Source organism: Pan paniscus, chromosome 11, assembly GCF_029289425.2.
Source record: "Pan paniscus chromosome 11, NHGRI_mPanPan1-v2.0_pri, whole genome shotgun sequence".
NCBI classification, from domain to species: domain Eukaryota; kingdom Metazoa; phylum Chordata; class Mammalia; order Primates; family Hominidae; genus Pan; species Pan paniscus.
The window spans coordinates 97,520,728-97,535,702 of record NC_073260.2 but is presented as its reverse complement, the minus strand read 5'-3'; the positions used below and the strand labels follow the sequence as shown (position 1 = coordinate 97,535,702).

The 14,975-nt window shown below is 38.9% G+C and overlaps 1 protein-coding gene across 3 annotated transcripts in view; it reads left to right on the top strand.

Moving 5' to 3' along the window:
* Positions 1–14,975, top strand: part of IFT74 (intraflagellar transport 74) — a 106,612-nt gene that overhangs the window by 53,264 nt on the left and 38,373 nt on the right. For all 3 annotated transcript variants that reach the window (XM_034967268.3, XM_034967269.3, XM_063594014.1), the window contains 3 exons: positions 2,187–2,249; positions 7,181–7,324; positions 8,926–8,966. In XM_034967268.3, coding sequence (XP_034823159.2) covers positions 2,187–2,249; positions 7,181–7,324; positions 8,926–8,966 — 248 coding nt within the window. The remainder of the gene's footprint in view (positions 1–2,186; positions 2,250–7,180; positions 7,325–8,925; positions 8,967–14,975) is intronic.

Sequence of the window (14,975 nt, the reverse complement as noted above, 5' to 3'; positions counted from 1 at the left end):
AAAAAAAAAAAGGCCTCATAGACCAGATCCATATATATGTTTACTTTCCTTTTCCTTCCTGCTTAATAAACAGCTAACCTTTTTACCTGTTAGCATTATGATTTGAATGGCTATTGTCCTGTAATTATATTGCCTAAATTTCTATTTTTAAAAATTAATTTTTTTATTGATACACAATTGTACATATTTATGGGGTACATGTGATATTTCCATGCACATATGCAATGTATAATGATCAAATCAGGATAATTAGGATATTCATCACCTCAAACATTTGGCATTTTTTTTGTGCTGGAAACATTTTTTTTTTTTAATTTAAAAAAAAATTTTTTTTTGAGACCGAGTCTCGCTCTGTCGCCCAGGCTGGAGTGCAGTGCCCATCTCGGCTCACTGCAAGCTATGCCTCCCGGGTTCATGCCATTCTCCTGCCTCAGCCTCCCAAGTAGTTGGGACTACAGGCGCCCACCACCAGGTCCGCCTGATTTTTTGTATTTTTTTAGTAGGGACGGGGTTTCACCGTGTTAGTCAGGATGGTCTTGATCGCCTGACCTCGTGATCCGCCTGCCTCGGCCTCCCAAAGTGCTGGGATTACAGGCATGAGCCACCGCGCCCGGCCTTATGCTGGAAACATTTTGAATCTCCTTTTCTGGCTATTTTGAAACATACAATTAATTACTGATAACTATAGCCACCCTACTGTTTTATCAAACATGAGAATTTATTCCTTCTCTCCCCCTCACCACCCCATGCCCCCAACTGGGCACCACCTTCTCAGCCTCTGGTAACCATCATTCTACTGCCCCCTTTTTTTTGTTTTGTTTTGTTTTTTTTTTTTTGAGACGGAGTCTCGCTCTGTCGCCCGGGCTGGAGTGCAGTGGCGCGATCTCAGCTCACTGGAAGCTCCGCCTCCCAGGTTCATGCCATGCTCCTGCCTCAGCCTCCTGAGTAGCTGCGACTACAGGTGCCCGCCACCACACCTGGCCAATTTTTTATGTGTTTTTAGTAGAGACAGGGTTTCACCGTGTTAGCCAGGTGATCCGCCCCTCTCAGCTTCCCAAAGTGCTGGTATTACAGGCGTGAGCCACTGCGCCCGGCCGAGATCCACTTTTTTAGGCTCCTACAGATGAGTGAGAACATGCAATATTAAATAAGCAATTTAAGTCCCTGTTGAGGGGATATTGAGAATCCTCTCAATACTCAGTCATGGTGGTTCCCTTTCATGCCCAGATGGCCCTTAACTAAAGATTAAGCAAAGAATTAGGCCCCATAAATGCCAATAATGATTATAGTTTTAGTTTCTTAGACATTCCTTTGCTGACAATTTAGTAACCTTTTTATTTTAGAGAAGATTTCTAAGATACTGTGAAGCATTGAAGAAAAAGTATGGCCTGGCCAAGATGGTGAAACCCTGTCTCTACTAAAAACACAAAAATTAGCCAGGCATGGTAGCAGGCCCCTGTAATCCCAGCTACTCGGGAGGCTGAGGCAGGTACTTGGTTGATCCCGGGAGGCGGAGGTTGCAGTGAGCCGAGATCATGCCACTGCACTCCAGCCTGGGCAACAGGGCGAGACTCTGTCTCAAAAAGAAAAAAGAAAGAGTATGATAGAAATGCCAAAATAGTACCAAAATATAGTTAATCTTGTATGGGATAATGAATGAGTAAACAGTTTAAGGATCTTATCCTAGGAGTGAACCATATTTATATTTACATATACGTGTATGTATGTGTGCATGTGTTATATGTGTGTGTGTACAGTATAGAGAAATTAGGCAAAAGACGTGAAAACACGGTTACAAATCAAAATTTTAAATAATAACGTTAAACAATGACATAATTTGAAAGCTTCTCATATTTGATGTCTCAGAACATAGTGATGATTCAGTGTGAAAAGGTCTAAGGTCTAGCTACTTTTGAGGAACTCAGGAAGTTTTTTTTTTTTTTTGAAGGCACACAGCAAGTTTTTAACAATAATGAAAGAAGTTGGGAAAAATAGAAATAATGAAGTGTTAATAAATTCTAGTCAAAATGTAAGATGCCAGTGAAGATATTTAGAAAATTTACTTAGTCACTTTGAAATGTTGAGAAACAGAGAAATAAATTTTTTTTCCCAGCTCCCTCCCCCCACTACAACAAATTATCCTTAATGTAATTTGGATTTATGTTTGCTTTTTTTTTTCCACTTAGGAATTAGATACACTTCAACAACAATTGGATTCACAGAACATGAAAAAAGAGAGCCTGGAAGCAGTAAGTATAAAATCAAATAAGGGTTCTCATACTACTCAGCTAAAAAAGTTAATTCAGCCAAGTATATTAATATAACTAATTCAACTACATATTGATCTGGCAGTTTACTAATAGGAGTTTAATACTTTTTCTTCCTATTCTGGACCCACAAAGATCCTAGTATGGTAAGAAATTAGATTCAGTTATTGAGTACCTACTATGTATAAAACAAATCATTCCGCCCTACCTAGGACATGCAAAATCCAATAGCAATTAAAAAAATTATTTTTTTAGAGACAGAGTCTTTCTTTGTCACTCAGGCTAGAGTGCGGTGACATGATCGTAGCTCACTGTAAATTCAAGCTCCTGGGCTCAAGTGATCTTCCCTCCTCAGGTTCCCAAGTAGCTAGGACCTCAGGCAGGAACCACCACACCTGGCTAATTTTTTCTTTACTTTTTGTAAAGACAAGGTCTCGTTATGGCTGATGTACAGCTCCTGGCCTCAAGCAATGCTCCTGCCTTGGCTTCCCAATGTGCTAGGATTACAGGCATGAGGCATTGTGCTCAGCCTCTAATGGCAATTTAAAGACACATACACAAGAGATTATAAAAACAAAGAAAGAGGGAGAGACATGAGTTCATCTCTTTAAGGATGTAAAAACTTACTTTTTTTATTCGTTTATTTAAAACGTTTTATTTCACAAAACAAAATATGCATATGGTTTAAAAATAGTTGAACAAGAGGAAAGTAAAAATGTCTGTTTTTTTTTTTTTTTTTTTTTAGACAGAGTCTTGCTCTGTTGCCCAGGCTGGAGTGCAGTGGTGCGATCTCGGCTCACTGCAAGCTCCGCCTCCCAGGTTCACGCCATTCTCCTGCCTCAGTCTCCAGAGTAGCTGGGACTACAGGCACCCGCCACCACACCCGGCTAATTTTTGTGTATTTTTAGTAGAGATGGGATTTCACCGTATTAGCCAGGATGGTCTCGATCTCCTGACCTTGTGATGCGCCCACCTCAGCCTCCCAAAGTGCTGGGATTACAGGCGTGAGCCACTGCGCCCAGCCAAAATGTCTGTTTTGTGTCCTTCTTTCCAGATAGAACTACTGGAAAGACATTTATCAAGTGCTTACTGTATGCTTTTTTGAGCTGTAAACACATATCAGCATCATCTTCATGTAATCCCCACAAGAGTCCTAAATCCCATCTTGGTTTTACAGTTGTGGAAAACCTCAAGTGGGGTTCCTACTTGCTATGCTAGCTGCAGCTATCTTTTTTCACCCTAACATTGTATCTACAGTGTCTATTTATATCAGTTCCTAGAGAACCTCCTCATTATTTTAAATTGCTACAATGTATTATGTTGTATAATTATAACACAGCCTTGTAAATGAACAGGTTGTTTATAGTTTTCCAGGATTATAAACAATACTCCTGTGAAAGCATACATTTTATGCGAAGTTATATCATAAGATTGAATTCTCACAATGGGTCAAAAGGTATACAGTTTAAAAATGTTGTCAGATTGCCAAATTGCCTTGAAAAAGGTTGTTCCAACTTTTACTTCTAGATGTAATGTATGTGAATGCTTATTTCCCCTGCATTCACTGACAGCAAATATTATCTGACTTTTCCAGTTTTAGCTAGTTTGATAGGTAAAAATTACTACCTTATTTGAATTTTCATTTATTTATGAATAAAGTTGAGTATCTATTTATATCATTTTTGGCCAATGAATTTCTTTTTCTTTGAACTCCTTTTTCATATTTTTGGCGTTTCAGTATACTGCCTGTATCTCAAATCTTGCCTCCCTTTCCTGATTTCCTGTGGTTTCAGGTAGACATCATGATGACAGTATTAGGAACTGTTGTAGACTGACAGATTGCTGACACCCTAGCTTGCAAAAGAAATGAGTATTTTGTAATTAATTCTTTTGAGAATTTGCTATTGAAAAAGTTATCTAATTAAAAATAGTAAGGTAGTTGGCTGGGCGTGGTGGCTCACAGCTGTAATCCTAGCACTTTGGGAGGCCAAGGCAGGCAGATCACAAGGTCAGGAGATCGAGACCATCCTTGCTAACGTGGTGAAAACCCATCTTTACTAAAAATACAAAAAATTAGTCGGGCATGGTGGCAAGCACCTGTAGTCCCAGCTGCTCAGGAGGCTGAGGCAGGAGAATGGCATGAACCCGGGAGGCAGAGCTTGCGGTGAGCCAAGATCACGCCACTGCACTCCAGCCTGGGCGACGGAGCAAGATTCTGTCTTAAAAAAGTAAAAAAAAGCAGGTAGTTTTCTGTGTCTGGTTGTCCATCTATAAAGACACTTAATTTTTATTTCCTTGGATCTGTGGTGATGGAAATACGCTTAAAGAAAGAAGGACCACATTTAGTATTAATACAACCAGCTTGCAGAATTCCTCATGGTTCTTTTTTGGAGTGGGTTTGAGAGAGTCAAGTCTTACTTCACTTGGTGAATTTAGTTTCCATAGGAAAAATCATAAGCTATAACCTTAGATTTACTTTTTGTACTGATGCCGTTCTTCTCTGATGTCAGTACATTTATGCCTAAAATAACAAGAGTTTTAAAAATACACAATATGTGCAAATTAAGATAACATGTCACTAATTCTATTTAACTTTTGCCAGATTTCTTTCTTTTTAAAAAAAAATTTTTTTTTGAGACAGAGTCTTGCTCTGTTGCCCAGGCTAGAGTGCAGTGGCACAGTCTTGGCTCACTGCAACCTCCGCCTTCTGAGTTCAAGCAATTCTCCTGCCTCAGCCTCCCGAGTAGTGGGATTACAAGCGTGCATCACCATGCCCGGCTAATTTTTGTATTTTTAGTAGAGACAGGGTTTCACTGTGTTGGCCAGGCTGGTCTTGAACTCCTGACCTTGTGATCCGCCCGCCTTGGCCTCCCAAAGTGCCGAGATTACAGGCGTGAGCTATCACGCCCAGCCCAGATTTCTTTTATTTATTTGTTTAGGACTTGTTCTTCAAGAAAATATCTGTCAGATAGTGGTCAATCAACTAGTATTTATTGAATACTTTATGTTCACTGCTGTACAACATATTAGGTCATGCTTATTCAGTTCACAAGAGTGGAAAAAATCAGGTGAAGGATTAACATGAGCTTAAGTCTTCCAGAACAATTTTATCAAGATGAAATTCAAACAAATTTATAGGATTGTTAGGCAAAAAGGAGACGATACTATGAAAAAGGATAGCATAAAATATCTGCATTTCTTCTATGTCTTTTTAGCATGGCTTTTTTTTTATCTTATCTGATGCCTAATCTGTTACTTGAACTGTATATATAATCCATTGCTTATGGACTTTGAAAAATTATCTCGTCTACTTGTTCCTTTTTTGGAGGTTCCTTCTTTCATACTTTTAGAAGAGAAGAGGTTGGCCAGGCACAGTGGCTCACACCTGTAATCCCAGCACTTTGGGAGGCTGAGATGGGCGGATCACGAGGTCAGGAGTTTTGAGACCAGCATGGCCAACATGGTGAAACCCCATCTCTACTAAAAATACAAAAATTAGCTGGGCGTGGTGGCAGGCGCCTATAATCCCAGCTACTTGGGAGGCTGAGGCAGGAGAATCGCTTGAACCTGGGAGGCAGAGTTTGCAGTGAGCCAAGATCGCACCACTGCACTCCAGCCTGGGTGTAAGAGCGAAATTCCATCTCAAAAAAGAAAAAAAAATGAGGTCTTCCCTCCTAAGAATTTTATTTTGTTCAAGTTGTAGGTCTGGTTTCAAATGTCACTGTTAACTCTTATGTCTTTGTTAACTTTGAAAAGTTATTTACATGTCAGATCCTTAGTTTTCTCATCTGTAAAATAGAGATGATAGTATTATCTTGTAGAGTATCACTTTGGATAGTAGAGATAGCATATAAATAACATGTAGTATAGTGCCTGGCACAGAACAGATGCTCAGTAAACAAGAGTCTCAAATGTCATTTTAATCATCACCAACACCATTCCTACCTTTTTTTTTTTTTGTTATCTAATAACATTTTTGTCACATCCTTATTTTTTTCTTTGTGAAAGGTGGGATAGTGGTGAGTACACAGTAACTGTTATTTCATGTGTTCATTTCCTAGTGCTGCTATAATAGAATATCACAAACTGGGTGGCTTAAAAGAAACACAAATTTTCTCACAGTTCCAGAGCCTGGAAGTCTGAAATCAAGGTGTCAGCAGAGCCATGCTTCCTCTGAGACTCTAGACAGAATCTTGCTCTGCTTCTTCCTAGCTTCTAGTGGTATCCATTAGCTCTTGATATTGCTTGACTTGCAGCTGCATCACTCCAGTCTTTGCCTGAGTCATAACATGGTATTCTCCCTGTGTGTCTCTGTTGTGTCTGTACTCTTCTTATAAAGGGCACCATCATATTGGATTAGGGCCCACCCCTAATGACCATATCTTAACTTGACTAAATATGCAAAGAGCCTATTTCCAAATAAAGGTCAAATTGACAGGTTTATCATGTTAAGACTCCAGCTTACCTTTTTGAGCAGACACAATTCAACCCACAAAATTGTGGGAAAATATATGTTATGACCTATTTAGGGAAAAATATCTTCTCTCCAAAGATCACTTCTATGGACTTTGAATCAGACATTGTGTTTAAAGTTGTACATACGTTTTGACATTGTCTTTATCCTCCCATTGGTAGAGTTGTCCTATACTTATTCAGGTCTTATATGTAGAAAATAAAACAAACTAAGGCTATCAACTTCTTGTGAATCTTAGACTGAAAATAGCAGGATTTATTTTTATTCTTCCAATTTAGGAATGTGCTTTGTAGCATTATTGAGTACTAATGATATTTGCTGTCTGTATTTAAAGATGCTGGTAGTTTAAATTTACCCCCATTCTTATAAACTGAAACCTATTTTAGAATAATTATTGATAAAATACTCATTAAAACTTTCCCTTCTTGTTTTCCTTTAGGAAATAGCTCACTCCCAGGTGAAACAGGAGGCGGTATTGCTGCATGAAAAACTTTATGAGTTGGAGTCCCATCGAGATCAAATGATTGCAGAAGACAAAAGCATAGGATCTCCAATGGAAGAGAGAGAGAAATTACTTAAGCAGGTGGGCAAAACAAACATACTTATTTTAAGATGTCTGGTTTTGGTACATGTATTGATTTGTTTTTTTAAGGGATATTAATGCAAGTAGTAAAGCTAGTAAGTGTATTGTCTAAAAATAGTTTATGTGAAGAAATGACTTTTTAATCTAGATTTTCTTCCTCTTTTATTATTATTATTATTATTATTATTATTATTATTGATGTAGGATCTTGCTCTGTAACCCAGGCTGGAGCACAGTGGTGCAGTCATAGCTCACTGTAGCCCTGAGCTGCTGGGCTCAAGTGATCCTCCACCTCAGCCTCCCGAGTAGCTGGGACTGCAGGCATGTGCCAACACACCAATTTTTTATTTTTATTTTTTGTAGAGATAGGGTTTTACTGTGTTGCCTGGGCTGGTTTCCAGCTCCTGGCCTCAAGCAGTCCTCCCATTTCAGCCTCTCCAAGTGTTGGGACTATAGGCACCCAGCCTAGATTTTCTTAATCAAGTATTTCATAGTAACTTAGGTGAAGCTAACTTTTCCTTATTAGGAATACTTGAAACTCTTCTTTATTGGTCATTAAATATTTAGATAATCTTTTTGAAGATATGTTTCATTATTGTTTTGGGCCTTGTATTTAGAAAATGGAGTATCCCAAGGCTAATGGCTTTTTGTGGTTGTTATTATCAGTGCCTCCATGAAGAGAATGGAATTAAAATGTCCTGTGAAATTATCGTATGTCCTAAAGTCATGACACATGTAACATGTATTTAGTAGCTTTCTTACTACCCCAAGGGTGGATTTAGTTTAGCTCCAAATTATAATTAGCATGTTGTTTATCCTGACACATCCTAACTATAAGGGCCTTAGGAGAACTTCATATGTATATGGGCACAGCTCCAGTCAGGGACTCCTTTGCCCTTAGACTTAGATCAAGCCCAGTGCATTTAGAAGAAATGTAGGTATCAATTCAGGGACTATTTAATTATTAGAATCATTCCAGAAAGGTATTAAATCTAGAACCTGTGTAGTTCCTTGGAGAGAAATCATTGAAAGATGGAGAGGAGTGATCTTGAGGTACGCCTACCACATAAAATATAGAATGGCTGCTTAAATTTGAATTTCAGATAAGCAATAAATAATCTTTCAGATATATATATGTATATGGAAAAATTATTCATTGCTTGTCAATGATATGGATATTCCAAATATTACATGGTACATATATCCTCTCAAAGGTATTCACTATTTATCTGAAATTCAAATTTAACTGGGCTTGCTCAATCTAGCAACCCTACCTTGTGGGAAACTGAGGGGAATCTCAGAAATCTTAGATGTTTATATCAACTTATCCAGGCCTGAAGATGAGCTAACCTCATGGTGCCTGGAGGGTAGCTGTGAGTATATCAGTTACTACCCTTACTTTGAGGAAAAAGGATGGAATCTGTGAATGGTTCCTTGGTGCTGTTCCCTTTAACTTCAAAGGTTGAAATCTAAAAAATAGATTTCAAGAGAGACTAGATTTGACACTTTAGTACAATTGTACTCTAGAAGGAAATTATCTTTAAGATAGCCTTACAATGAGTTATTTTTTTAAATACTACTTTCTTTTTATGCCTTTGTAGATTAAAGACGATAATCAGGAAATAGCCAGCATGGAAAGACAGTAAGTATCTTTATACTAGGACATTTTACATCCATTTCTCACTTTAAAAATTACATTCTAAAGGTACAGGAGTGGCTTTCATTCTTTCAATTTTACTTATAGCTTTAAATATTTCTTTGAGTGTTTAAGAGTCATTGCATAGTATAATTTTTTTATAAGTATCTATTAAGATATACTTTATATCATATAATAGACATATTTAATGTAAACAATTTAAAACATTTTAGTATATTCACAGAAGTGTGCAGCCATCACCTAAATCACCTTTATTTTTCAATTTTTATTTATTTTTATCTTTTTGAGACCAGGTCTCATTCTGCTGCCCAGACTGGAGTGCAAGTGGCATGATATAGCTCACTGTAACCTCAAACTCCTGGGCTCAAACCTCCCAAGTAGCCAGGACTACAGGCACACACCACCATATCTGGCTAATTTATTTTTATTTTTAGTAGAGTCGAGATCTTGCTATGTGGCCCAGGCTAGTCTCCAGCTCCTAGCCTCAAGTGATCCTCCCATCTCAGCTTTCCAAAGAGCTGGGATTACAGATGTGAGCCAGTATGCCATGCCCCCAGTCAATTTTAGAACTATTCAGTCAGCCCAATAAAACCCTGCACCCTTTAACCATCACCTCCCTTATCCCTCTCCCAGCTCTAGCCATGCCTATTCTGGACATTTCATATATATGGAATCATTCAATATGTGCTTCTGTGTGTCAGGATGCTTTCACTTAGCACAGTGAGCCTTGCTTTCTCGAAGATCAGCTGACTATTGGTATTTGGCTTTATTTCTGGGTTCTCTGTTCTGTTCCAAGGCTCATAGGTGAGCCTTGAAAACTAAGACAAATGGAATATTATTTGGAAATAAAAATTAATAAAATACTAAGCATGTATTAGTTTTTATTAATACTAATAAATGCTTAGTATTTTATTAATTTTTATTTCCAAATAGTATTCTATTGTATGGATATACCATATTTTATTTATTTATCAATTAATGGATGTATGGGCTGTTACCATTTTTTAATTATCATGAGTCATGCTCCTATGAACATCCATGTACAAGTTTTTGTGTGGGCATATGTTTTCACTTCTCTTGTATATATACCTAGGAGTGGAATTGCTGACTCATGACTATGTTTAACTTTTTGAAGAACTACCAGACTGTTTTCCAAAACAGCTTTACCATTTTACATTTCATTTATTTGTATTTGAATACATTTATTTGAAATTTGTAAAACAATCATTTTACTACCAGTCACCAGAAAGCATACCAATTGTTTTAATTTAATTTTTTTTTTTTTTTTTCTGATACAGAGTCCCAGTTTGTCGCCCAGGCTGGAATGCAGTGGTGCGATCTTGGCTCACTGCAACCTCCACATCCTGGGTTCAAGGGATTCTCATGCCTCAGCCTCCCGAGTAGCTGGGACTACAGGCACACGGCACCATACCCGGCTAAGATTGTTTTAATTTTAATCAACTAAGTTGTAAATTAATAAGTAGTCAACAATGACGAAATTGCCTTTTAATGTCTCTCATATTCTATTGTAATGTTTTTGTCGCTGATTACAACTTATGAAATTAAATTTTGGAATCACAGTCTCTAGTATCAGCTGAATTGCAGCCCGTGTCAAGTCTTTTGCAATACTGGCTAAGGTACTAAGAAACTAATTTTTTTTTTTTCTGTTATTTGTAACTGTAAGCAAATTTCTATATTCTTATGGCTAAGAGAAGATTTTTTTCTTTTAGGAACATTTAAAGCAGTTTTTTGTTTGTTTGTTTTTGTTTTTTTTTGAGACGGAGTCTTGCTCTTTCGCCCAGGCTGGAGTGCAGTGGCCCGATCTCAGCTCACTGCAAGCTCCGCCTTCTGGGTTCACGCCATTCTCCTGCCTCAGCCTCCCGAGTAGCTGGGACTACAGGCGCCCGCCACCACGCCCGGCTAATTTTTTCTATTTTTAGTAGAGACGGGGTTTCACCGTGTTAGCTAGGATGGTCTCGATCTCCTGACCTCGTGATCCGCCCGCCTCGGCCTCCCAAAGTGCTGGGATTACAGGCGTGAGCCACCGCGCCCGGCCTAAAGCAGTTTTATTTTATCTTTTTTATTTCTTTTTTTTTTTTTTCTTTTTTTTTGAGACAGAGTCTCCCTCTGTTGCCCAGGCTGGGGTGCAGCAGCCCAATCTCGGCTCACTGCAAGCTCCGCCTCCCAGGTTCATGCCATTCTCCTGCCTCAGCCTCCCCAGTAGCTGGGACTACAGGCGCCCGCCACTGCGCCTGGCTAATTTTTTGTATTTTTAGTAGAGATGGGGTTTCACTGTGTTAGCCAGGATGGTCTCGATCTCCTGACCTCGTGATCTGCCCGCCTCGGCCTCCCAAAGTGCTGGGTTTACAGGCGTGACCCACCGCGCCTGGCCTATCTTTTTTACTTCAGTAGTTTTTGGGGAACAGGTGGTATTTGGTTACATGGATAATTTCTTGAGTGGTGATTTCTGAGATTTTGATGCATCCATCAACCAAGCAGTGTCCACTCTACCCACTGTGTAGTGTTTTATCCCTCACCCACCTCTCACTCTTCCCACCAAGTCCCCGGAGTCCATTGTATCATTCTTATGCCTTTGCGTCCTCATAGCTTAGCTCCCACTTATAAATGAGAACATACAATGTTTGGTTTTCCATTCCTGAGTTTCTTCACTTAGAATAACTGTCTCCAACTCCGTCTAGGTTGCTGTGAATGCCATTATTTTGTTCCTTTTTATGGCTGAGTAGAATAAACATATATATATATGTATGTATATGTATAAATATATATGTATGTATATGTATAAATATATACGCACACACACATATACATACCACATTTTCTTTATTCACTTGTTGATTGTTGGCTTTTTGGCTGTTTCCATATTTTTCCAGTTGCAAATTGTACTGCTGTCAACATGCGTGTGCAAGTGTCTTTTCATATAATGACTTCTATTTCCTCTGGATAGATACCTCGTAGTGGGATCGCTAGATCAAATGGTAGACCTACTTTTAGTTCTTAAGGAATCTCCATACTGTTTTCCATAGTGGTTGTACTACTTTATATTTCCACAAGCAGTGTAAAAGTGTTCCCTTTTCACCACATCCACACCAACATCTATTTTTAAAATTTTTTTAATTATGGCCATTCTTGCAGGAGTAAGGTGGTATTGCATTGTGGTTTTGATTTGCATTTCCCTGATAATGATGTTGAGCATCATTTCTTATGATTGTTGACCATTTGTATATCTTCTTTTGAGAGTCGTCTATTCATGTCCTTAGCCCACTTTTCACTTTTTTATGGGATTTTTTTTCTTGCTGATTTGTTTGAACTTGTTGTAGATTCTAGATATTAGCCCTTTGTCAGATGCACAGTTTAGGAAAGTTTTCTCCAACTCTGTGGGTTGTTTATTAACTCTGCTGATTCTTTTGTGGTGCAGAAGTTTTTTAGTTTAATTAAGTCCCATCTATTTATCTTTGTTTTTGTTGCATTTGCTTTTAGGTTCTTTCAGTTCATGAAGTCTTTGCTTATGCTGATGTCTAGAAGAGCTTTTCTGATGTTATCTTCTAGAATTTTTATGGGTTTAGGTCTTAGATTTAAGTCTCTGATTCACCTTGAATTGATTTTTGTATAAGATGAGAGATGAGGATCCAGTTTCATTCTCCTACTTGTGGCTTGCCAATTATCCCAGCACCATTTGTTGAATAGGGTGTCCTTTCCCCACCTTATGTTTTTTTTGCTTTTTCAAAGATCAGCTGACTTTCAGTATTTGGTTTTATTTCTGGGTTCTCTATTCTGTGCCATTGGTCCATGTACATGTTTTTATGCCAATACAATACTGTTTTGGTGACCTCATAGTCCTTATAGTGTAGTTTGAAGTTGGTTAATGTGATGTCTCCAGCTTTGTTCTTTTTGCTTAGTCTTGCTTTGGCTATGCAGGCTCGCTTTGGGTTCCATATGAATTTTGGATTTTTTTTTCTAGTTCTGTGAAGAATGATGATGGTGAAATGGGAATTGCATTGAACTTGTAGATTGCTTTTGGCAGTATGGTCATTTTCACAATATTGATTGTAGCCATCTATGAGCATGGAATATGTTTCCATTTGTTTTTGTCATCTGTGATTTCTTTCGGCAGTGTTTTGTAGTTTTCCTTGTAGAGGTCTTTCACCTTTTGGGTTAGGCATATTCCCAAGTATTGTATTGTATTATATTTTGTTTTATTTTATTTTATTTTATTTTATTTTCACAGCTGTTGTGAAAGGAGTTGAGTTCTTGATTTCTTTTTTTTTTTTTGAGACAGCGTCTCGCTCTGTCGCCCAGGCTGGTGTGTAGTGGCGCAATCTTGGCTCACTGCAACCTCCGCCTCCCGGGTTCAAGCAATTCTTCTGCCTCAGCCTCCCGAGTAGCTGGGACTAAAGGCGCGTGCCACCACACCGGCTACTTTTTTGTATTTTTAGTAGAGACGGGGTTTCACTGTGTTAGCCAGGATGGTCTTGACCTGACCTTGTGATCTGCCTACCTCGGCCTCCCAAAGTGCTGGGATTACAGGCATGAGCCACCGCGCCCGACTGAGTTCTTGATTTCTTTTCAGCTTGGTTGCTGTTGGTATATAGCGGTGCTACTGATTTGTGTACATTGATTTTGTGTCCTGAAACTACTGAATTTATTTATAAGATCTAGGAGTTTTCTGGTTGAGTCTTCAGGGTTTCCTAGTTATATGATCATATCAAGAGCAGACAGTGACAGTTTGACTTCCTCTTTACTGATGTAGATGCCCTTTATTCATTTCTTTTTTCTGATTGCTCTAGCTAGGACTTCTAGTGCTGTGTTGAATAGAAGTGGTGAGAGAGGGCATCCTTGTCTTGTTCCAGTTCTTAGGGGGAATGCTTTCAACTTTTCCCTGTTCAGTATAATGTTGGCTGTGGGTTTGTCATAGATAGCTTTTATTACCTTAAGATATGTCTCTTCTATGCTGATTTTGCTGAGGGTTTTAATCATGAAAGGATGCTGGATTTTGTCAAATGCTTTTTCTGCATCTATTGAGATGATCATATGAGTTTTGTTTTTAATTCTGTTTATGTGGTGTATCACATTTATTGACTTGTGTATGTTCACTCATCCCTGCATCTCTGCTATAAAACCCACTTGATCATGGAGGATCTTTTTGATATGCTGCTGGATTTGGTTGGCTAATTTTTTTTTTTGAGGATTTTTGCCTCTAAGTTCAGTAGGGATATTGGTCCGTAGTTTTCTTTTTTTTGTTATGTTCATTCCTGGTTTTGGTATTAGGGTGATACTGGCTTCATAGAATGATTTAAGGAAGATTCCCTCTTTCTCTATCTTTTGGAATAGTTTCAGTAAGATCAGCAGCAGAGGCTGCCATCTCCCCCATTGAACATAACTTCTTTGGCCTGAAACCACCCCCTCCATCACCCACATTGGCCACAGCCAGCCCCATCCAAGAGGAGTCTGAGCTGAGACACGCCTAACCCTGCCCTGACCTGATGATCTTTCTCTACCCGCCTCGTAGCCAAAGACAAAAGACATAAACTTGTGGCAGGCCTATGGCCCCACCAATCACCTGAGAAACCCAAATATTTATTCAGGTGACCTTAGGGCAAGCTTGTATCCCCCCATACTACTGCAGCTGATGCCCTCTTGAAAGTGCCACCTCCTAGCTGGAGGCCAACCAACACAAACCGTTACAGCAATTCATAACAGAACAATCCTGCTCCAAGGGAAGGAGAAAACAACAGCTAATTCCACTGCCTGTAACATCCACACTAACCAGAGGCCCTGACTCTGTTCACATGACAGCTTCACTGCCAGCATAACCAGCATTCAAGAAAACCAGTGCACGAAACAAAACTACAACCAAGAACTCTCACAGAATCCACTTCACTCTTCAGCTACCTCCACCAGAGCAGGTGCTGGTATCCACAGCTGAGACCCTAAAGACAGATCACTTCGCAGGACTCTTCGCAGACCCTCCCAAGT